At 52.2% G+C, this 24,615-nt stretch overlaps 1 protein-coding gene across 1 annotated transcript in view; it reads left to right on the top strand.

Annotated features, from left to right (window-relative positions):
* The first annotated feature begins 2,776 nt into the window (after positions 1-2,776).
* Positions 2,777-24,615, top strand: part of Hr51 (Hormone receptor 51) — a 112,418-nt gene continuing 90,579 nt past the window's right edge. The window contains exon 1 of the mRNA XM_070088348.1: positions 2,777-2,908. Coding sequence (XP_069944449.1) covers positions 2,803-2,908 — 106 coding nt within the window. The 5' untranslated portion in view covers positions 2,777-2,802. The remainder of the gene's footprint in view (positions 2,909-24,615) is intronic.

Below are 24,615 nucleotides of genomic sequence, written 5' to 3'. Positions count from 1 at the left end.
TTGAGGGGTGGAGTGTACTGGAGGGGTGGTGTGCACTGGAGGGGCTGTGTGTACCGTAGGAGTGGTGTGTACTGGAGGGGTGGTGTGTACTGGAGAGGTGGTATGTACTAGAGGGGTGATGTGTACTGGAGGGGGTGGTGTGAACTGGAGGGGTGGTGTGTACTGGAGGGGTGGTGTGTACTGGTGGGGTGTTGGGTACTGGTGGGGTGTTGTGTACTGGTGGGGTGGTGTGTACTGGAGGGGTGGTGTGTACTGGAGGGATGGTGTGTACTGGAGGGGTGGTGTATACTGGATGGGTGGTGTGTACTGCAGGGGTGGTGTGTACTGGAGGGGTGGTGTGTACTGGAGGAGTGGTGTGTACTGGAGGGGTGGTGTGTACTGGAGGGGTGGTGTGTACTGAAGGGGCGGTGTGTACTGGAGGGGTGGTGTGTACTTGAGGGATGGTGTGTACTGGAGGGGCTGTGTGTACCGTAGGAGTGGTGTGTACTGGAGGGGTGGTGTGAACTGGAGGGGTGGTGTGTACTTTAGGGGTGGTGTGCACTGGAGGGGTAGTGTGTACTGGAGGGGTGGTGTGTACTGGAGGGGTGGTGTGCACTGGAGGGGTGGTGTGTACTTTAGGGGTGGTGTGTACTGGAGGGGTAGTGTGTACTGGAGGTGTGGTGTGTAATGGAGGGGTGGTGTGTACTGTAGGGGTGGTGTGTACTGTAGGGATGGTGTGTACTGGAGGGGCGGTGTGTACTGGAACGGTGGTGTGTACTGGAGGGGTGGTGTGTACTGGAGAGGTGGTGTGTACTGGAGGTGTGGTGTGTAATGGAGGGGTGGTATGTACTGGAGGGGTGGTGTGTACTGGAGAGGTGGTGTGTACTGGAGGTGTGGTGTGTAATGGAGGGGTGGTGTGTACTGGAGGGGTGGTATGTACTGGAGAGGTGGTGTGTACTGGAGGTGTGGTGTGTAATGGAGGGGTGGTGTGTACTGGAGGGGTGGTGTGTACTGGAGAGGTGGTGTGTACTGGAGGTGTGGTGTGTAATGGAGGGGTGGTGTGTACTGGAGGGGTGGTGTGTACTGGAGGGGTAGTGTAACACACTCTAACAAGTCGTGTTTAGAGTTGCAGTTGTGGCTGATACACACCCTCCCAGGAGAGTAGAACCTACCTTCCTGTAGCACCACTACCACCAGTTCGCCTCCCTGGCTGAGTGCTACAGTCTGAGAGCGACATGAGGACGACAGCTACATCACCAGTTCGAATCCCAACATGAAATGTTGAAATGCACGCTTATACATTCAGATAAACCGAAAAATGTTCGGGGAACCGAACCGAGGTCCTGTGTATGGTAGGCTCTGTCCTGTACCAGTACCAGCATACACAAGGTAGTGCCTAACACACACACACACACACACACACACACACACACACACACACACATATATATACATATATATATATATATATATATATATATATATATATATATATATATATATATATATATATATATATATATATATATATATATATATATATATATATATATATATGAGGAAGGTATGTGAGGCTGTGATGGTGGAGGCTCCGGCCAGCCTTGCTGTCTTCCCTCTCTGAACCATCACAAGAAAATCCCTCCAGGTTTTTAAGACAGCGACATCCAAAGAAATCAGTTCGTCCTCTTGACTCTATTGAATGCTTGGTGGGGGGTCGAGGTGAGGGATAGGGAAGGAGGGGGGAGAGGGAGAGTCGAGGATAGGGAGGGGGAAAGAAGGAGGGAGAGAGCGAGAGAGAGGGGGGAGACTATGTGTGTGAGAGAGAGAGAGAGAGAGTGAGAGCGGGGGGACCAAAGTTGTTGATTGTTTCAGAGCGAGTGTGCCGCGATCAATATCAATCTCTGTGAAGTGCCACTTTCCATACATCAGGCGGCGACCAATGGCGGAGCCCGGAGAGTGTTTAGCTCCGCCCTATTGGCTGATCCCGGAGTGCGGTGGCCAATGAGCGCAGCCCCGGCGCTAAGAGCCACCTGATAGGGCTTAAGGCCGCCAGAGATCACCAGTCAAAGGTCCTCCTCCAGCCCTGGGAGGAGCCCCAGCCTCCAGCTACTTGAAGATGGCTCGAGCACTTGCTCCTTGCTGTGCGGCGGGGGGTAAAATGGAGGTGGTGGAGGATGACTAGTGACGGGTGAGTGGTAGCAGGGGCGGGGCGTCTTGACAGAGGAGGAGTCAAGTGGGGGAAGGGGGAGGGGGAGGGGTGGGAGGTGGGAAGGCAGCGGCGACACCACCAGCGACCAACCTTTGACGCGGCACTCTGCCCTCTGCTCACCGCAAGTCCGCACGCGGCTTCTCTCGCGCTCCGCGAGCACTCTCCTTGCAAGTGGCGGCCACGACGCTGCAGGTAGTGTGCGGACTCGCGACGGAGGGCGCACGAGGGACGCATCGCCTGGCGTGCGAGGCGCACGAGGGACGCTGCTGTAGGAGGGTGGCAGCCGCCAGGGGCTGGAGGTGGCGGCGCTAGACACCACCGCCAGCATTGATTCCAGGCGGGCGGCGCCTCCTTGCAGCCACACGGGCGTCATCACACCGCCCCTGGAGGCTGTGGAGGCCGCCCGCGCCACCCCGCCGCCCACGCACGCCGCCCACGACATCCCACCGCCCTCCCTGGTAACCCGCGAGGCCGCCCGAGATACACAGGGTCCCGCCGGTGGCGGCGGCGGCGGCGACCGCGGGTGGACGCGGTGGTGGGAGGGCGGCGGCCAGCACGCCAGGGCGGAGACCAGAGCGGAAGTCAAGACGGAAGTAAGAGCAGATCTCTCCAAGATGGAGGCAGTGAAGAGGAGTGAAGAGGATGCTGCAACACCCCAGGAACATCCCCCAGCCTCCCCAGGGGAGGTCAAACACCGGCCTCCCTCCCTTCTGCAACACGGTGGGTACCCCATGTGTGTGTCACAAATACATACATACACACACACATACACACACACACACACACACACACACACACACACACACACACACACACACACACACACACACACACACAGACACACACACACACACACACACACACACACACACACACACATACACACACACACATACACACACACACACATACACACACACATACACACACACACATACACACACACACACACACATACACACACACACACACACACACACACACACACACACACACACACACACACACACACACACACACACACACACACACACACACACACACACACACACACACACACACACACACACACACACAAAAGACTGAAAATTCACGAAACAAGTGAACCTTCATACAGTGAACCTTCACACAGTGAACCCTCACACAGTGAACCCTCACACAGTGAACCCTCACACAGTGAACCTTCACACAGTGAACCTTCACACAGTGAACCCTCACACAGTGAACCCTCACACAGTGAACCCTCACGCAGTGAACCCTCACACAGTGAACCTTCACACAGTGAACCCTCACACAGTGAACCCTCACACAGTGAACCCTCACACAGTGAACCCTCACACAGTGAACAGTTAGTTATACAGGTGCACAGCATTACACATGATCCTTCTGTACGTTGTCATTATATGTGACTTCAGTGGTGTTCCACTGGCAACATCCCGTGAGAAACCTCGCGTCTGTGTCACCGACAGCATTGCGCGACACCTTCCATTGAAAAAACGTTTCGCTCTATGCACAGAGCGAAATGTTGCCCCAATAAAACCTCGTTCTGCAACGTTGCTCCACTTTACTAAAGTCGTCAGTAAGTGGTTCCCCACTTTACTGAACCTGCAGTCTTCACCTCCGCTCCCACCTACACGCAGAACTGCAACAGCAACTCTGCTGTGTAGGTGGGAGGGGGATGCCAGACGAGCCTGGCCCATGGCCGGGCTCTGGGAGTAGAGAAAACTCTCGGTAATCATTACAGTTTGGGTTAAGACATCTGGAAGAATGTTTGTGAGATTAATGAATTGGAAATCTCACTGGGGTGACATGCGTTGTTTACAATCTTGTACTCTGACTACACCAGGATCAAGAAAGCTTCGTGTCATGTTCACAGCTAGTCAACAATACCTACACATACACAGTGTGACTTTGTCAATGGTCCAAGTCGGACCGAAACGTCGTCGTAAGCTTCTCCCTTTTATGTGCGGGTTATTTGTGTATCGTTCCAGTCACGGTATTGTGCCTTTTTTATTTATTTATTTTTATTTATTTAACAATACCTAAATTGCTAATATGAGAACTGAAGTGACCCTCTGGGAGGATATATACGGAGATATTTTCAATGTCTGCATATACACTGCTGCTCTTGGTGTATTTGTTTGTACATACACTGCTGTATATACACCACTAAACACTCTTCAGAATATATACATACATAAAAACACCTATGTATGCATGTAAAATGTATACTAACATTAAATTACGTATTTTCATACATGAAAAACAAATGTATAAGACAGAGGAAGACAACATTTTTCTTGTTGCTTGGAAAGTATACATGAGAGTAAGTAAGTTTGGTCTTTGCTGACGTGGGGAAGGAGGTTAGCTAGTTGGTCAGGTGTAGCTATTGTTTGCCCCTTAGCTCTGCTAGTTCGTCAACTCTAAGACCTGTCGTCTGCACGTGGATCATTAAAGCTGTAAATGCACCTGCACTCTGACACCGTCAATACTTTAATCGCTAAAAACATGGGTTAAAGCAGACTTTTATTGTATATACTCTGAGAGATACACCTCTCCATGTATATACACTATATATATATATATATATATATATATATATATATATACACATTGTCTCTGTCCACAGCAGAAATATATATATATATATATATATATATATATATATATATATATATATATATATATATATATATATATATATATATATATATATATATATATATATATATATATATATATATATATATATATATATATATATATATATATATATATATATATAATAACAGTGACGGTGTGTTATCTAGTATCAACTCAAAACTGTTATACCAGTGTTATACCTCTATTATACCACTGTTATACCTCTGTTATACCACTGTTATACCTCTGTTATACCACTGTTATACCTCTGTTGTACCTCCTTACGCTTATCCTCCTGCATCCACTCTGCGCTCTCGCGACTGGTCTGTCACCGATTACCTATCGTTTACCTGTCGCTTGATCCTAGGATCATTCCATCAGTCATGCGGTCCTGGACCAAGCCTCCTGGTTGAAGGCTCGGTCAGTCTGGCTGTTGGTGCTAGCTACACGCAGTCCGACCTGTGGTAATACTTCGCATACCTACAGGAAAGTTATGCTAGCTAACCTGGGTCTGTACAGGGACGGAGGGCACTCAAAATACTGGGAAATAATGTACAAAATGGAAGGTCTCTAACACGGTTCCTGGACCTGTTCGTGTTGTTATGAGTGTCTTGTACTGTCTACCAAGCCTTCCGTTTACATAGGGTTTATTGCAGTTTTCAGATCTATTTAAACCTGCGTTTGGTGTTGTTCGGTTGTACATTGTGTTGTCTGGCTTGTGTTGCACTGCGTATACTTAGTGGCTGTTGTAGTGTTGCTTGCGGGTGTGCACACCAGGTCTACAGTCTCACGTAGATAAATGGTCCAGAGAACCGACAATTTGATAAATTAAACGCATGTGTAACACAGTGACTTCATCAGTCCAATACAAAGAAGAATTGTGAAGATTAGAAGAGTGAGGTAATCAGTGACTGATTATCTCAGTCTTTATGTGATCTTCACTATACCCCTTTGTGTTGGACTGATGAAGCCGCTGTGTCTCAAAACGTTTCCACATTATAAATACCCAAATGTTACACATGTGTCTAATTTATCATCAACAGTATCATCTTTCTTAGAAGGGAATTTAAGTCTACAGAAACAGAAGAGTGAAGATACAACAACTCTTCTTAAAGACGCCGTCTCTCGTTAAGATAATTTTGTTATTCAGGGCTCTGGTGGCCTGGTGGTTAACGCTCTCGCTTCACACGGCGAAGGTCCGGGTTCGATTCCCAGCCAGAGTAGAAACATTGGACGTGTTTCTTTCCACCTGTTGTCTATGTTCCCCATCAGTAAAATGGGTACCTGGGTGTTAGTCGACTGGTGTGGGTCGCATCCTGGGACACTGACCTAAGGAGGCCTGGTCACAGACCAGGCCGCGGGGGCGTTGACCCCCGGAACTCTCTCCAGATAAACTCCAGATAAACTCCAGACTAACACACGTGGGAATGTTCTTGTGTTCCTTAAGATTGAACACTTTGTGATGTGCTTCCTCAGGGCGTCTTCTTATCCCTTTTTTTGTTCCTTGAAGGAGTGTTTAGACTGGATTTTTTTTTTTTCGTGATCGGGTATTATTTTCATTTTTTTTATTTAGCGGAGTAATTCAGATTTATCCTCACTGGGAAACATGTGGGATTTTTTGTGTGTATCCACTTGAAGATTTTGTTTACATCCACCTGGATGTCTGTTGTCTGTGATGGTTGACACACTGGTACATCCACCTGGATGTCTGTTGTCTGTGATGGTTGACACACTGGTACATCCACCTGGATGTCTGTTGTCTGTGATGGTTGACACACTGGTACATCCACCTGGATGTCTGTTGTCTGTGATGGTTGACACACTGGTACATCCACCTGGATGTCTGTTGTCTGTGATGGATGACACACTGGTACATCCACCTAGAGTTGTCACAGATGGATGACACTAACACAATTTCCATTATCTGAAAAAAAACACAGAGCAATCATTTTTGTTAGTGTTCATGTCAGACATGTTTATTATAGGTAACTGAGGTGACTTATCCTTATTTATCCTATTCTTCCTCTCTTCCTATACCTACACAATCCCTTTATCTCCGCCTTCCCTCTTACTTCCGTCTGTCCCACCAGTCAGAGGGTCAAAAACGTCTGTGACTCTCAGAGAGATTTCTTTCAAAAACACAAATACGTCAACCTACTTTGCAAGTTGCTTGTTGCAACACCACGACCACGTTTGTTGCAACACCACGACCACACTTCTTGCAACACCACGACCACGCTTGTTGCAACACCACGACCACGTTTGTTGCAACACCACGACCACACTTGTTGCAACACCACGACCACCACGCTTGTTGCGACCACAACACCACGACCACACTTGTTGCAACACCACGACCACGCTTGTTGCTACACCACGACCACACTTGTTGCAACACCACGACCACACTTGTTGCAACACCACGACCACACTTGTTGCAACACCACGACCACACTTGTAGAGTTATGCAGAGACGACTGTAGAAATTAGCTTCGTATAACTTACATTCTGGTGTGTAGTGTACTAGTGTGTAGTGTTCTAGTGTGTAGTGTACTAGTGTGTAGTGCTGCAGTGTGTAGTGTTCTAGAGTGTAGTGTTCTAGAGTGTAGTGTTCTAGAGTGTAGTGTTCTAGAGTGCAGTGTACTAGTGTGTAGTGTTGTAGTGTGTAGTGTTCTAGAGTGTAGTGTTCTAGAGTGCAGTGTACTAGTGTGTAGTGCTGTAGTGTGTAGTGTTGTAGTGTGTAGTGTTCTAGAGTGTAGTGTTCTAGTGTGTAATGTTCTAGAGTGTAGCGTTCTAGAGTGTAGTGTTCTAGAGTGTAGTGTTCTAGAGTGTAGTGTTCTAGTGTGTAGTGTTCTAGTGTGTAGTGTTCTAGTGTGTAATGTTCTAGAGTGTAGCGTTCTAGAGTGTAGTGTTCTAGAGTGTAGTGTTCTAGAGTGTAGTGTTCTAGTGTGTAGTGTTCTAGAGTGTAGTGTTCTAGTGTGTAGTGTTCTAGTGTGTAGTGTTCTAGTGTGTAGTGTTCTAGAGTGTAGCGTTCTAGAGTGTAGTGTTCTAGTGTGTAGTGTTCTAGAGTGTAGCGTTCTAGTGTGTAGTGTTCTAGTGTGTAGTGTTCTAGAGTGTAGTGTTCTAGTGTGTAGTGTTCTAGTGTGTAGTGTTCTAGTGTGTAGTGTTCTAGAGTGTAGCGTTCTAGAGTGTAGTGTTCTAGAGTGTAGTGTTCTAGTGTGTAGTGTTCTAGTGTGTAGTGTTCTAGTGTGTAGTGTTCTAGTGTGTAGTGTTCTAGAGTGTAGCGTTCTAGAGTGTAGTGTTCTAGAGTGTAGTGTTCTAGTGTGTAGTGTTCTAGTGTGTAGTGTTCTAGTGTGTAGTGTTCTAGAGTGTAGTGTTCTAGTGTGTAGCGTTCTAGAGTGTAGTGTTCTAGAGTGTAGCGTTCTAGAGTGTAGTGTTCTAGAGTGTAGTGTTCTAGTGTGTAGTGTTCTAGTGTGTAGTGTTCTAGTGTGTAGTGTTCTAGAGTGTAGTGTTCTAGAGTGTAGTGTTCTAGAGTGTAGTGTTCTAGTGTGTAGCGTTCTAGAGTGTAGTGTTCTAGAGTGTAGCGTTCTAGAGTGTAGTGTTCTAGAGTGTAGTGTTCTAGTGTGTAGTGTTCTAGTGTGTAGTGTTCTAGTGTGTAGTGTTCTAGAGTGTAGTGTTCTAGAGTGTAGCGTTCTAGAGTGTAGTGTTCTAGTGTGTAGTGTTCTAGTGTGTAGTGTTCTAGTGTGTAGTGTTCTAGAGTGTAGTGTTCTAGAGTGTAGTGTTCTAGAGTGTAGTGTTCTAGTGTGTAGTGTTCTAGTGTGTAGTGGTCTAGAGTGTAGTGTTCTAGTGTGTAGTGTTCTAGTGTGTAGTGTTCTAGAGTGTAGTGTTCTAGAGTGTAGTGTTCTAGTGTGTAGTGTTCTAGTGTGTAGTGTTATAGAGTGTAGTGTTCTAGAGTGTAGTGTTCTAGTGTGTAATGTTCTAGTGTGCAGTGTTCTAGAGTGTAGCGTTCTAGAGTGTAGTGTTCTAGTGTGTAGTGTTCTAGAGTGTAGTGTTTTAGTGTGTAGTGTTCTAGTGTGTAATGTTCTAGAGTGCAGTGTACTAGTGTGTAGTGTTGTAGTGTGTAGTGTTCTAGAGTGTAGTGTTCTAGAGTGTAGTGTTCTAGTGTGTAGTGTTCTAGTGTGTAGTGGTCTAGAGTGCAGTGTATTAGTGTGTAGTGTTGTAGTGTGTAGTGTTCTAGAGTGTAGTGTTCTAGAGTGTAGTGTTCTAGAGTGTAGTGTTCTAGTGTGTAGTGTTCTAGAGTGCAGTGTACGAGTGTGTAGTGTTCTAGTGTGTAGTGTTCTAGAGTGTAGTGTTCTAGAGTGTAGTGTTCTAGTGTGTAGTGTTCTAGAGTGTAGTGTTTTAGTGTGTAGTGTTCTAGTGTGTAATGTTCTAGAGTGCAGTGTACTAGTGTGTAGTGTTGTAGTGTGTAGTGTTCTAGAGTGTAGTGTTCTAGAGTGTAGTGTTCTAGTGTGTAGTGTTCTAGTGTGTAGTGGTCTAGAGTGTAGTGTTCTAGTGTGTAGTGTTCTAGTGTGTAGTGGTCTAGAGTGCAGTGTACTAGTGTGTAGTGTTGTAGTGTGTAGTGTTCTAGAGTGTAGTGTTCTAGAGTGTAGTGTTCTAGAGTGTAGTGTTCTAGTGTGTAGTGTTCTAGAGTGCAGTGTACGAGTGTGTAGTGTTCTAGTGTGTAGTGTTCTAGAGTGTAGTGTTCTAGAGTGTAGTGTTCTAGTGTGTAGTGTTCTAGAGTGTAGTGTTCTAGTGTGTAGTGTTCTAGAGTGTAGTGTTCTAGTGTGTAGTGTTCTAGAGTGTAGTGTTCTAGTGTGTAGTGTTCTAGAGTGTAGTGTTCTAGTGTGTAGTGTTCTAGAGTGTAGTGTTCTAGAGTTTAGTGTTCTAGAGTGCAGTGTACTAGTGTGTAGTGTTCTAGTGTGTAGTGTTCTAGTGTGTAGTGTTCTAGAGTGTAGTGTTGTAGTGTGTAGTGTTCTAGTGTGTAGTGTTCTAGAGTGTAGTGTTGTAGTGTGTAGTGTTCTAGTGTGTAGTGTTCTAGAGTGTAGTGTTCTACAGTGTAGTGTTGTAGTGTGTAGTGTTCTAGTGTGTAGTGTTCTAGAGTGTAGTGTTTTAGTGTGTAGTGTTCTAGTGTGTAGTGTTCTAGTGTGTAGTGTTCTAGAGTGTAGTGTTGTAGTGTGTAGTGTTCTAGAGTGTAGTGTTCTAGTGTGTAGTGTTCTAGTGTGTAGTGTTCTAGAGTGTAGTGTTCTAGAGTGTAGTGTTCTAGTGTGTAGTGTTCTAGTGTGAAGTGTTCTAGTGTGTAGTGTTCTAGTGTGTAGTGTTCTAGTGTGTAGTGTTCTAGAGTGTAGTGTTCTAGAGTGTAGTGTTCTAGTGTGTAGTGTTCTAGAGTGTAGTGTTCTAGTGTGTAGTGTTCTAGAGTGTAGTGTTCTAGTGTGTAGTGTTCTAGAGTGTAGTGTTCTAGTGTGTAGTGTTCTAGAGTGTAGTGTTCTAGTGTGTAGTGTTCTAGAGTGTAGTGTTCTAGTGTGTAGTGTTCTAGAGTGTAGTGTTCTAGTGTGTAGTGTTCTAGAGTGTAGTGTTCTAGTGTGTAGTGTTCTAGAGTGTAGTGTTCTAGTGTGTAGTGTTCTAGTGTGTAGTGTTCTAGAGTGTAGTGTTCTAGTGTGTAGTGTTCTAGTGTGTAGTGTTCTAGTGTGTAGTGTTCTAGTGTGTAGTGTTCTAGTGTGTAGTGTTCTAGAGTGTAGTGTTCTAGTGTGTAGTGTTCTAGTGTGTAGTGTTCTAGTGTGTAGTGTTCTAGAGTGTAGTGTTCTAGTGTGTAGTGTTCTAGTGTGTAGTGTTCTAGTGTGTAGTGTTCTAGTGTGTAGTGTTCTAGAGTGTAGTGTTCTAGTGTGTAGTGTTCTAGTGTGTAGTGTTCTAGTGTGTAGTGTTCTAGAGTGTAGTGTTCTAGAGTGTAGTGTTCTAGTGTGTAGTGTTCTAGTGTGTAGTGTTCTAGAGTGTAGTGTTCTAGTGTGTAGTGTTCTAGAGTGTAGTGTTCTAGTGTGTAGTGTTCTAGTGTGTAGTGTTCTAGTGTGTAGTGTTCTAGTGTGTAGTGTTCTAGAGTGTAGTGTTCTAGTGTGTAGTGTTCTAGAGTGTAGTGTTCTAGTGTGTAGTGTTCTAGCTGTTATGAGAAGCAGCGCCCCTGCTAAGAACTTACCCTCCACAGCGCCCCTGCTAAGAACTTACCCTCCACAGCGCCCCTGCTAAGAACTTACCCTCCACAGCACCCCTGCTAAGAACTTACCCTCCACAGCGCCCCTGCTAAGAACTTACCCTCCACAGCACCCCTGCTAAGAACTTACCCTCCACAGCGCCCCTGCTAAGAACTTACCCTCCACAGCGCCCCTGCTAAGAACTTACCCTCCACAGCGCCCCTGCTAAGAACTTACCCTCCACAGCGCCCCTGCTAAGAACTTACCCTCCACAGCGCCCCTGCTAAGAACTTACCCTCCACAGCGCCCCTGCTAAGAACTTACCCTCCACAGCGCCCCTGCTAAGAACTTACCCTCCACAGCGCCCCTGCTAAGAACTTACCCTCCACAGCGCCCCTGCTAAGAACTTACCCTCCACAGCGCCCCTGCTAAGAACTTACCCTCCACAGCGCCCCTGCTAAGAACTTACCCTCCACAGCGGCTCTGCTAAGAACTTACCCTCCACAGCGCCCCTGCTAAGAACCTATCCTCCACAGCGCCCCTGCTAAGAACTTACCCTCCACAGCGCCCCTGCTAAGAACTTACCCTCCACAGCGCCCCTGCTAAGAACTTACCCTCCACAGCGCCCCTGCTAAGAACTTACCCTCCACAGCGCCCCTGCTAAGAACTTACCCTCCACAGCGCCCCTGCTAAGAACTTACCCTCCACAGCGCCCCTGCTAAGAACCTATCCTCCACAGCGCCCCTGCTAAGAACTTACCCTCCACAGCGCCCCTGCTAAGAACTTACCCTCCACAGCGCCCCTGCTAAGAACTTACCCTCCACAGCGCCCCTGCTAAGAACTTACCCTCCACAGCGCCCCTGCTAAGAACCTATCCTCCACAGCGCCCCTGCTAAGAACTTACCCTCCACAGCGCCCCTGCTAAGAACTTACCCTCCACAGCGCCCCTGCTAAGAACCTATCCTCCACAGCGCCCCTGCTAAGAACTTACCCTCCACAGCGCCCCTGCTAAGAACTTACCCTCCACAGCGCCCCTGCTAAGAACTTACCCTCCACAGCGCCCCTGCTAAGAACCTATCCTCCACAGCGCCCCTGCTAAGAACTTACCCTCCACAGCGCCCCTGCTAAGAACCTATCCTCCACAGCGCCCCTGCTAAGAACTTACCCTCCACAGCGCCCCTGCTATGAACCTATCCTCCACAGCGCCCCTGCTAAGAACTTACCCTCCACAGCGCCCATGCTAAGAACCTATCCTCCACAGCGCCCCTGCTAAGAACTTACCCTCCACAGCGCCCCTGCTAAGAACCTATCCTCCACAGCGCCCCTGCTAAGAACTTACCCTCCACAGCGCCCCTGCTAAGAACCTATCCTCCACAGCGCCCCTGCTAAGAACTTACCCTCCACAGCGCCCCTGCTAAGAACCTACCCTCCACAGCGCCCCTGCTAAGAACCTACCCTCCACAGCGCCCCTGCTAAGAACCTACCCTCCACAGCGCCCTTTCTAAGAACCTACCCTCCACAGCGCCCCTGCTAAGAACCTACCCTCCACAGCGCCCCTGCTAAGAACCTACCCTCCACAGCGCCCCTGCTAAGAACTTACCCTCCACAGCGCCCCTGCTAAGAACTTACCCTCCACAGCGCCCCTGCTAAGAACTTACCCTCCACAGCGCTCCTGCTAAGAACCTACCCTCCACAGCGCCCCTGCTAAGAACTTACCCTCCACAGCGCCCCTGCTAAGAACTTACCCTCCACAGCACCCCTGCTAAGAACTTACCCTCCACAGCGCCCCTGCTAAGAACTTACCCTCCACAGCGCCCCTGCTAAGAACTTACCCTCCACAGCGCCCCTGCTAAGAACTTACCCTCCACAGCGCCCCTGCTAAGAACTTACCCTCCACAGCGCCCCTGCTAAGAACCTACCCTCCACAGCGCCCCTGATAAGAACCTACCCTCCACAGCGCCCCTGCTAAGAACCTACCCTCCACAGCGCCCCTGATAAGAACCTACCCTCCACAGCGCCCCTGCTAAGAACCTACCCTCCACAGCGCCCCTGCTAAGAACCTACCCTCCACAGCGCCCCTGATAAGAACCTACCCTCCACAGCGCCCCTGCTAAGAACCTACCCTCCACAGCGCCCCTGCTAAGAACTTACCCTCCACAGCGCCCCTGCTAAGAACCTACCCTCCACAGCGCCCCTGCTAAGAACCTACCCTCCACAGCGCCCCTGCTAAGAACCTACCCTCCACAGCGCCCCTGCTAAGAACTTACCCTCCACAGCGCCCCTGCTAAGAACCTACCCTCCACAGCGCGCCTGCTAAGAACCTACCCTCCACAGCGCCCCTGCTAAGAACCTACCCTCCACAGCGCCCCTGCTAAGAACCTACCCTCCACAGCGCCCCTGCTAAGAACCTACCCTCCACAGCGCCCCTGCTAAGAACCTACCCTCCACAGCGCGCCTGCTAAGAACCTACCCTCCACAGCGCGCCTGCTATGAACTTACCCTCCACAGCGCCCCTGCTAAGAACTTACCCTCCACAGCGCCCCTGCTAAGAACTTACCCTCCACAGCGCCCCTGCTAAGAACTTACCCTCCACAGCGCCCCTGCTAAGAACTTACCCTCCACAGCACCCCTGCTAAGAACTTACCCTCCACAGCGCCCCTGCTAAGAACTTACCCTCCACAGCGCCCCTGCTAAGAACTTACCCTCCACAGCGCCCCTGCTAAGAACTTACCCTCCACAGCGCCCCTGCTAAGAACCTATCCTCCACAGCGCCCCTGCTAAGAACTTACCCTCCACAGCGCCCCTGCTAAGAACTTACCCTCCACAGCGCCCCTGCTAAGAACTTACCCTCCACAGCGCCCCTGCTAAGAACTTACCCTCCACAGCGCCCCTGCTAAGAACCTATCCTCCACAGCGCCCCTGCTAAGAACTTACCCTCCACAGCGCCCCTGCTAAGAACTTACCCTCCACAGCGCCCCTGCTAAGAACCTATCCTCCACAGCGCCCCTGCTAAGAACTTACCCTCCACAGCGCCCCTGCTAAGAACTTACCCTCCACAGCGCCCCTGCTAAGAACTTACCCTCCACAGCGCCCCTGCTAAGAACCTATCCTCCACAGCGCCTCTGCTAAGAACTTACCCTCCACAGCGCCCCTGCTAAGAACCTATCCTCCACAGCGCCCCTGCTAAGAACTTACCCTCCACAGCGCCCCTGCTATGAACCTATCCTCCACAGCGCCCCTGCTAAGAACTTACCCTCCACAGCGCCCATGCTAAGAACCTATCCTCCACAGCGCCCCTGCTAAGAACTTACCCTCCACAGCGCCCCTGCTAAGAACCTATCCTCCACAGCGCCCCTGCTAAGAACTTACCCTCCACAGCGCCCCTGCTAAGAACCTATCCTCCACAGCGCCCCTGCTAAGAACTTACCCTCCACAGCGCCCCTGCTAAGAACCTACCCTCCACAGCGCCCCTGCTAAGAACCTACCCTCCACAGCGCCCCTGCTAAGAACCTACCCTCCACAGCGCCCCTTCTAAGAACCTACCCTCCACAGCGCCCCTGCTAAGAACCTACCCTCCACAGCGCCCCTGCTAAGAACCTACCCTCCACAGCGCCCCTGCTAAGAACTTACCCTCCACAGCGCCCCTGCTAAGAACTTACCCTCCACAGCGCCCCTGCTAAGAACTTACCCTCCACAGCGCTCCTGCTAAGAACCTACCCTCCACAGCGCCCCTGCTAAGAACTTACCCTCCACAGCGCCCCTGCTAAGAACTTACCCTCCACAGCACCCCTGCTAAGAACTTACCCTCCACAGCGCCCCTGCTAAGAACTTACCCTCCACAGCGCCCCTGCTAAGAACTTACCCTCCACAGCGCCCCTGCTAAGAACTTACCCTCCACAGCGCCCCTGCTAAGAACTTACCCTCCACAGCGCCCCTGCTAAGAACCTACCCTCCACAGCGCCCCTGATAAGAACCTACCCTCCACAGCGCCCCTGCTAAGAACCTACCCTCCACAGCGCCCCTGATAAGAACCTACCCTCCACAGCGCCCCTGCTAAGAACCTACCCTCCACAGCGCCCCTGCTAAGAACCTACCCTCCACAGCGCCCCTGATAAGAACCTACCCTCCACAGCGCCCCTGCTAAGAACCTACCCTCCACAGCGCCCCTGCTAAGAACTTACCCTCCACAGCGCCCCTGCTAAGAACCTACCCTCCACAGCGCCCCTGCTAAGAACCTACCCTCCACAGCGCCCCTGCTAAGAACCTACCCTCCACAGCGCCCCTGCTAAGAACTTACCCTCCACAGCGCCCCTGCTAAGAACCTACCCTCCACAGCGCGCCTGCTAAGAACCTACCCTCCACAGCGCCCCTGCTAAGAACCTACCCTCCACAGCGCCCCTGCTAAGAACCTACCCTCCACAGCGCCCCTGCTAAGAACCTACCCTCCACAGCGCCCCTGCTAAGAACCTACCCTCCACAGCGCGCCTGCTAAGAACCTACCCTCCACAGCGCGCCTGCTATGAACTTACCCTCCACAGCGCCCCTGCTAAGAACCTACCCTCCACAGCGCGCCTGCTAAGAACCTACCCTCCACAGAGCCCCTGCTAAGAACCTACCCTCCACAGGAAGGACATAAGGGTTCACAATCCACTAATCGCTGCGGCAGCAAAATATAATCTGTATACTTTCAATTGGTCGTACAAGGTGCGACAGCGGTACAGAACCATCATTCACAGGTTCTGGAACACTGCTCTTCCGACATCTTCATAAAACACGGCTGTGTCTCTCGCTGTAACGGCTGTGTCAGTCGCTGTAACGGCTGTGTCTCTCGCTGTAACGGCTGTGTCAGTCGCTGTAACGGCTGTGTCAGCAGCTGTAACGCCGTGCGGCACCAAGCCAGTGTTCAGAATGTCTGGAGTTTACCTGGAGTTTACCTGGAGAGAGTTTCGGGGGTCAACGCCCCCGCGGCCCGTTAAGCGTTTTTTTTTTTTTTTTCTTTTTTTTTTACTGTCTCTTGTGTGAGAGTCTGTCTGAGGTCAGAGTGCCTGGGAGTGCTCTGTCTGAGGTCAGAGTGCCTGGGAGTGCTCTGTCTGAGGTCAGAGTGCCTGGGAGTGCTCTGTCTGAGGTCAGAGTGCCTGGGAGCGCTCTGTCTGAGGTCAGAGTGCCTGGGAGCGCTCTGTCTGAGGTCAGAGTGCCTGGGAGTGCTCTGTCTGAGGTCAGAGTGCCTGGGAGTGCTCTGTCTGAGGTCACAGTGCCTGGGAGCGCTCTGTCTGAGGTCAGAGTGCCTGGGAGTGCTCTGTCTGAGGTCAGAGTGCCTGGGAGCGCTCTGTCTGAGGTCAGAGTGCCTGGGAGTGCTCTGTCTGAGGTCAGAGTGCCTGGGAGTGCTCTGTCTGAGGTCACAGTGCCTGGGAGTGCTCTGTCTGAGGTCAGAGTGCCTGGGAGTGCTCTGTCTGAGGTCAGAGTGCCTGGGTGGGGTGCTCTGTCTGGGGCAGGTGCCTGGGGGTGCCTGTCCCAGGGCAAGTTCTGGGGGCTCTTGTCTGGGTCAACCGGGGGTTTCCTGGGGGTCAGGGCGGGTTTTCGTCTGGGGGCAGGGGTCCCGGGGTCGTCTGAGGGAGAGTGCCTGGGAGGCTCTGTCGAGGGCGAGGCCTGGAGTGCTCGTCTGAGGTCAGAGTGCCGGGAGTCTTGTCTGAGGTCAGAGTGCCTGGGAGTGGTCTGTCAGGGCAGGTCCTGGGAGGTTTGCTGATCAGGGCCTGGGAGTGTTTTTTGAGGCAGGTGCCGGGAGGTTTTGTTATCAGGTGCCGGGGGAAATTTTCTGAGGGCAGGGCCGGGGGGTTTGTCTGAGGCCCGGTGGGGAGGCCTGTCTGAGGTCAGGGCCGGGAGTGTTTTTTTGGGGGTAGAGTGCTGGGAGGTTCTCTGAGGTCAAATGCCTGGGAGTTCTTTCCCGAGGTCAGAGTGCAGGCCCCTTTTCTGGGGCCAAGTGCCGGGGGGCTCTGTCTGAGGTCAAAGGTGGGGGGTTTTTTCTGAGGCCCGAGTGCCTGGGAGTGCTCTGTCTGGGTCAGAGTGCCTGGGGGTGTTTAACTGAGGTCAGGGCCTGGGGTGTTTTTTCCCGAGGTCAAATGCGGGGCCGTCGAGGTCAGAGTGCTGGGGGGTGCTCTGTCTGAGGGAGGTGCCTGGGAGGGTCTGTCTAGGCGAGTGTTTTGGGTGCTCTTCGAGGGCAGGTGCTAGCTCTGTCTGAGGCAGAGTGTTTTGGGTGCTCTTTTGAGGGCAGAGTTGGAGGCTCTTTGTCTGAGGTCGGGGGGCCTGGGGGGCTCTGTCTGGGCAGAGTGCCTGGGAGGGGGTGTCTGAGGTCAGAGGCCTGGGATCTCTGTCGATCAGAGTGCCTGGGGGGTTTTCTGAGGTCGAGGCCGGGGGGTCTGTCTGGGTGGTGCCTGGGGTGCCTGTCTGGGCCGGTGCTGGGGGTCTCTTTGAGGCCGAGTGCCCGGGGTGCCTGTCTGAGGGCAAGTGCCGGGGGCTCTTCGGGGGGTCAGGTGTTTTGGGGGTGTCGTCTGAGGTCGGGGGCCCGGGAGGCTTTGTCTGGGGCAGAGTGCCTGGGGAGTCTCTGGGCGAGGAGGGCCTGGGGTGCTCTGTCTGGGGGTCGGTGCCTGGGAGGTTCCTGAGTCAAGTTTGGGGGTTTTTTGTCTGAGGGGCAAATGCGGGAGGCCGTCTGGGGCAGGAAACCTGGGAGTGCTCTGTCTGAGGGTTTGAGGCCTGGGGTCTGTCAGGTCAGAGTGCCTGGGAGTGCTCTTCTGGGGAGGTGCCCGGGGGGGCTCTGCTGGGGCAGAGTGCCTGGGAGTGCTCTGTCTGAGGGGCAGAGTGGGGAGGCCTTTTTTGAGGCGAGGTTTGGGGGTGCTCTGTCTGAGGGCAGAGGCCTGGGGGGCCTGTCTGAGGCAGAGTGCCCGGGGGGCCCCTTCGGGTCAGAGGGCCCGGGGGGTTCTTAACTGGTCAGGAAAGGGGCTGGAGTATTCCTTTGGGGCTGAGGTCAGAGTGCCTGGGAGTGCTCTGTCTGGGGGGTCAGGAGTGCCTGGGGGCTCTGTCTGAGGTTAGAGTGCCTGGGGGGGCTCTGTCTGGGTGAGTGCCTGGGAGTGCTCTGTCTGAGGGCAGAGTCCCGAGTCTCTGTCAGGTCAGAGTGCCTGGGGATCTCTGTCTGAGGGGTCAGAGGGGGGGCTCTGTCTGAGGTAGATGCTGGGAGTGTTTTTGTCTGAGGTCAGAGGCCTGGGAGGGTTTGTTCAACTGAGGTCAGAGTGCCTGGGGGGGTCTTCTGAGGTCAGAGGTTGGAGTGCTCTGTCTGAGGTCAGAGTGTCTGGGAGTGCCCGGGCCCCGGAGGAGACCTGGGGGGCCCGTCTGGGTCAGAGTGTTTTGGGGGTGTCTGCTGAGGGAGAGTGCCCCGGGGTGTCTGTCTAGGTCAGAGGTGGGGGGCTTTCTGAGTCGAGTTCTGGGAGGCCTGCTGGGGCAGAGGCGGGGCTCTGTCTGAGGTAGAGTGCCTGAGGCTCTGTCGAGGGCAGAGGCCTGGGAGTCTCTTCTGAGGTCAGGGCCTGGGAGGTTTTCTGGGGCAGGGCCTGGGAGGCCTGTCTGGGGGGTCAGAGTGTTGGGAGGTTGTCTGAGGCCCGGGCCTGGGAGTGCCTGTCTGAGGCAAGTGCCCAGTGCCCCCGTCTGAGGGCAATGCCTGGGAGTGTTTCGAGGCAGGTCCCGGGAGGTCTGTCTGAGGCGGTGCCTGGGAGTGCTCTGTCTGAGGTCGAGTGCCGGGGGCTCTGTCTGGGGCAGAGTGCCAGGTTTTAATGGGAGGTCAAGGCCTGGGGGAGTGTCTGTCTGAGGTCAGGTGCCTGGGGGCCCCCTGAGGTCAGGTTCCGGGGGGGCCTGTCGAGGTCGGGGCCCGGGGGGGCTCCGTCGGGGGCAGGGCCGGGAGGTTTCTGGGAGGGGTCCTGGGGGTGCTCCTTTTGGGCAGAGTGCCGGGAGTGCCCTAGGTCAGGTGCCTGGGAGGTTTGTCTGAGGTCAGAGTGCCCGGGAGTGTCGTCTGAGGGCAGATGCCTGGGAGGCTTGCGAGGGGCAGAGGTAGTCTCTTCTGAGGGAGAGTGCCCGGGGTGTCTTTCTGAGGTCAAGTGCCTGGGAGGCTTGTCGAGGCAGAGGTTTTGGGGTGTTTTCTGGGGCAGGGGCTGGGATGCCTGTCTGGGCAGAGTGCCGGGGGTGCTCTGCTGGGCAGAGGCCCGGATGCTCTTCTGGGGGCAGGGTTGGGGGAAAGCTCTGTCTGAGGTCAGAGGCCTGGGGGTGCTCTGTCTGAGGTCAGGGGGTTCCAGGCTCTGTCTGAGTTTAGAGTGCCTGGGAGTGTCGTTGAGGTCAGAGTGCCTGGGAGTCTCTGTCTGGTCAGAGTGCCTGAGAGTCTCTGTTGAGGTCAGATGCCTGGGAGTGGCTCTGTCGAGGTCAGAGTGCCGGGAGTGCCCCTTTTGAGGTTAGAAATGCCTGGGAGGCTTCGGGGGCAGAGGCCGAGTGCCTGTCTGAGGGGGCGATGCCCCTTTTTCTAAGGGCAGGGGGGCCTGGGAGTGCCCTGTCTGAGGTCAGAGTGCCTGGGGTTTGGAGGTCAGAGTGCCCGAAGGTCTTTTTGGGTCAGTGCCCGGGGGCTCTGCTGAGGCGATTAAAAGGCCTGTCGGGTCAGAGGCCGGGAGTGCTCTGTCTAAGGAGATGTGGGGTGCTTTGCCCAAGGTCAGAGGCCTAGGCCTGTCAGGGCAAAGGCCTGGAGTGCTCTGTTTTCAGAGGCCAGTGCTCTGTCTGAGGTTGAGGCTTGAGGTCTGTCTGAGTGAGTGCCCGGGGGCCCTGTCTGAGTCAGAGTGCCTGGGGGGTGCTCTTCTGAGGTCGAGGCCAGGGGGCCCGTCTGAGGTCAGAGTGCCTGGGGGGTTTTCTGAGGTCAGAGTGCCTGGGAGTTCTTTGGGTCGAGGCCTGAGTCTCTGTCTGAGGCCCGTTTCCAGTGTTTTCTGGGGCAGAGTGCTGGGGGTGCCTGTCTGGGGGGCAGAGGCCTTGGGTCTCTGTCTGAGGGCAGGTGCCCGGGGGTGCTCTGTCTGGGTCAGGGCCCGGATGCTCTGTTGAGGTCAGGGGTGCCTGGGGGTGCCCCGTCTGAGGTCAGAGTGCCTAGTCCCTTGTCTGAGGTCAGATGCCTGGGGGTGCCTGTCTGAGGTCAGAGGTTTTGGGGTGCCTGTCTGAGGGCAGAGTGTTTTGGGGGTGCTCTGTCTGAGGTCAGGTGCCTTTGGGGGGTCTGTCTGAGGTCAGAGTGCCTTGGGGGGCCTTTTGAGGTAGAGTGCTGGGGGGGTTTTTCTAAAGGGCAGGGTGGGAGGGCCCGGCTGAGGGGGAGTGCCTGGGGGGCTCTGTCTGAGGGCAGATCTGGGAGGCCCCTGCTGGGGCAGATTTCCGGGATGCTTCTGAGTTAGAGGCCTTGGGGGGCCTCTTTTCTGAGGTCAGGTGCCTGGGGAGTGCCTTTTTGAGGTCAGAGTATGGCGCTCTGTCTGAGGCCCGGTGCCTGGGGGGCCCGTCTGGTCAGAGTTCTGGGAGGCTCTGTCTGAGGCCAGAGTGCCTGTGAGTGCTCTGCGAGGAGAGTGCCTTGGGGGCTCTGTCTGGGCCCGAGTGCCGGGAGTGCTCTGTCTGAGGTCAGAAGGGGTGGGGGGCTCTGTCTGGGGTCAGAGTGCCTGGGGGTGCTCTGTCTGATCAGGGGGCCTGGGGGTTTTTCTGGGTCAGAGTGCCTGGGGGGGCCTGTTTGAGGTCAGGGGTGCCTGGGGGGCTCTGTCTGAGGGGGGGTGCCGGGGGTGCTCTGTCTGAGGTCAGATGCCCTGAGAATGCCTGTTGGGGGCAGATTTCCTGGGAGTGCTCTGTCTGAGGTCAGGTGTTTGGGGGTGCCCCGTCTGAGGTCAGAGGCTGGGAGTGCTCTGTCTGAGGTCAGAGTGTGGGGGCTGCCGTGACATCAGTCCCGCGATTCAGGTTACTGATAAGTGTTTTTTAAATTATGATCTGTGTAGGATGTCAACGATGTCACCTGGAAAATGAACACCGTAGTGTATAGTATACACTACAGTACACTACAGTGTTGTTGTAGCTACAGCAGTAGAGTTACGTTGGTGGTGTACTGTCATCAGTGTTGTAGCTACAACAGTAGAGTTACGTTGGTGGTGTACTGTCATCAGTGTTGTAGCTACAACAGTAGAGTTACGTTGGTGGTGTACTGTCATCAGTGTTGTAGCTACAGCAGTAGAGTTACGTTGGTGGTGTACTGTCATCAGTGTTGTAGCTACAACAGTAGAGTTACGTTGGTGGTGTACTGTCATCACTGTTGTAGCTACAACAGTAGAGTTACGTTGGTGGTGTACTGTCATCAGTGTTGTAGCTACAACAGTAGAGTTACGTTGGTGGTGTACTGTCATCGGTGTTGTAGCTACAACAATATTTATGTAACGTGGAGTGGTTGTACCATTCACTGACGCCTCTCGTAGTTCCAAAGATTGTTCCACCACACACACACACACAATCAGCGAAGAGGCGGGGCCAGGAGCTATGACTCGACCCCTGCAACCACAAATAGGTGAGTACAAATAGGTGAGTACACACACACACTCACATACTGTTGTTTCTAAACATCAGTATTCTAACATTGCCAACTTCTAAGCTGACAACAGCGACCTCTAGTTGTTTTCAACACTGTTGTGGTGACGTCTCCTCTCATCTCTCGCATCAACCAGCGTGGCCATCTTTAATACCAACAACCATTTTCAAGCTCTTCGTTGGACCTTTCCTAACTCATCCACATGTTTCTTAAATGTAGCGACACACACCTGATGAACCTTCATATTTAATATAAATTTTTTTAGCATTTCTCCATATATATACACACACACTATATATATATATATATATATATATATATATATATATATATATATATATATATATATATATATATATATATATATATATATATATATATATATATATATATATATATATATATATATATATATATATACCTTATATATATATATATATATATATATATATATATATATATATATATATATATATATATATATGTATATATATATATATTTATAATTATTATTATGAGTTATATATCAGGTAGGAGAGGCATTAAGGTTTAATCCAAGGAAGTAGAGGGTAAATTGCTTTTTTTAGATGGTGATGGTACCAGCCAGTGTCATCCACCCGGCTTTCTCTAGACGAGTGGCAGCAACAGCAACAACAGCAGCAGCTATAGCAGCAACAGCAGCAGGAACAGCAACAGCAGCAGTAGCAACAACAACAGCATAAGCAACAGCAACAACAGCAGCAGGAACACCAACAGCAGCAGCAGGAACAGCAACAACAGCAGCAGGAACAGCAACAACAGCAGCAGGAACAGCAACAACAGCAGCAGGAACAACAACAACAGCAGCAGGAACAGCAACAACAGCAGCAGGAACAGCAACAACAGCAGCTGGAACAACAACAACAGCAACAGGAACAGCAACAACAGCAACAGGAACAGCAACAACAGCATCAGGAACAGCAACAACAGCAGTAGGAACAACAACAACAGCAACAGGAACAGCAACAACAGCAGCAGGAACATCAACAACAGCAACAGGAACAGCAACAACAGCAGCAGGAACAGCAACAACAGCAGCAGGAACAGCAACAACAGCAGTAGGAACAACAACAACAGCAACAGGAACAGCAACAACAGCAGCAGGAACAGCAACAACAGCAGCAGGAACAACAACAACAGCAGCAGGAACAACAACAACAGCAGCAGGAACAGCAACAACAGCAGCAGGAACAGCAACAACAGCAGCAGGAACAACAACAACAGCAGCAGGAACAACAACAACAGCAGTAGGAACAACAACAACAGCAGCAGGAACAACAACAACAGGAACAGCAACAACAGCAGCAGGAACAGCAACAACAGCAGCAGAAACAACAACAACAGCAGCAGGAACATCAACAACAGCAACAGGAACAGCAACAACAGCAGCAGGAACAGCAACAACAGCAGCTGGAACAGCAACAACAGCAGCAGGAACAGCAACAACAGCAGTAGGAACAACAACAACAGCAGCAGGAACAGCAACAACAGCAGCAGGAACAGCAACAACCGCAGCAGGAACAACAACAACAGGAACAGCAACAACAGCAGCAGGAACAGCAACAACAGCAGCAGAAACAACAACAACAGCAGCAGGAACATCAACAACAGCAACAGGAACAGCAACAACAGCAGCAGGAACAGCAACAACAGCAGCAGGAACAGCAACAACAGCAGTAGGAACAACAACAACAGCAACAGGAACAGCAACAACAGCAGCAGGAACAGCAACAACCGCAGCAGGGCAACCCGGGGGAACAACAAACCGGGGGAACCGGGAACAACCCCCAGCAGCCAACAGAAACACAACCGGGCCCCGCAACGGCCCGAAGGGGGCCCCCCAGCGGGAGCAAAACAACCGGGAGAAGGGGAGCAACCCGCACCCCAGCCCCGCAGCAACAGGGGACAGCGGGAGGGGTAAGGGGAACCCCACAGGGAACAGCAACAACCGGAGCAGGGAACCAGGGAACCCAAACAGGGGAGGAACAAAACCCCCCAGCGGGGCCCGCCCCGGGGGCGGGCGGGGCCCGCGGGGGAAAGGGGGGGAAAAAACGGGGGCGGGGGGAACAGCAGCAGCAGGGAACAACCAAATTAGCCCCAACAGGGGGGAAAAGGGGGCAACCCCCAACAGGGAACAGCAGCAAAAGGGAACAGCGGGGGCAACCGCAACAGCAACAGCAACAAACAGCAGCAACCCCAGCAACAGCAACAACAGCAGCAACAGCCAGCAGCAACAGGGGAGCAGCGGATCAGCGGGCACGGGGCACGGGGCAAGGGGCACGGGGCACAGGGCAGGGGGACAGGAGTGACAAAAATAATTATGCCAAATTCAATATTCACTGACAACATTCTCAGTCGTTTGATATAAATTTTCTCTACTCATCTACAGCTGTGTTCGTTGACCTTCACTTATAGCGTGACCTGACTCACTTACAGCGTGACCTGACTCACTTACAGCGTGACCTGACTCACAGCGTGACCTGACCTTCACTTATAGCGTGACCTGACTCACTTATAGCGTGACCTGACTCACTTATAGCGTGACCTGACTCACTTACAGCGTGACCTGACTCACTTATAGCGTGACCTGACTCACTTACAGCGTGACCTGACTCACTTACAGCGTGACCTGACTCACTTACAGCGTGACCTGACTCACTTATAGCGTGACCTGACCTTCACTTATAGCGTGACCTGACTCACTTACAGCGTGACCTGACTCACTTACAGCGTGACCTGACTCACAGCGTGACCTGACCTTCACTTATAGCGTGACCTGACTCACTTACAGAGTGACCTGACCTTCACTTATAGCGTGACCTGACTCACTTACAGCGTGACCTGACCTTCACTTATAGCGTGACCTGATTCACTTATAGCGTGACCTGACCTTCACTTATAGCGTGACCTGA

The sequence above is a fragment of the Cherax quadricarinatus genome, chromosome 24, assembly GCF_038502225.1.
Source record: "Cherax quadricarinatus isolate ZL_2023a chromosome 24, ASM3850222v1, whole genome shotgun sequence".
Lineage (NCBI taxonomy): Eukaryota > Metazoa > Arthropoda > Malacostraca > Decapoda > Parastacidae > Cherax > Cherax quadricarinatus.
Note: the sequence above shows the minus strand (reverse complement) of the source record. Positions and strands in the feature narration are given on the sequence as shown.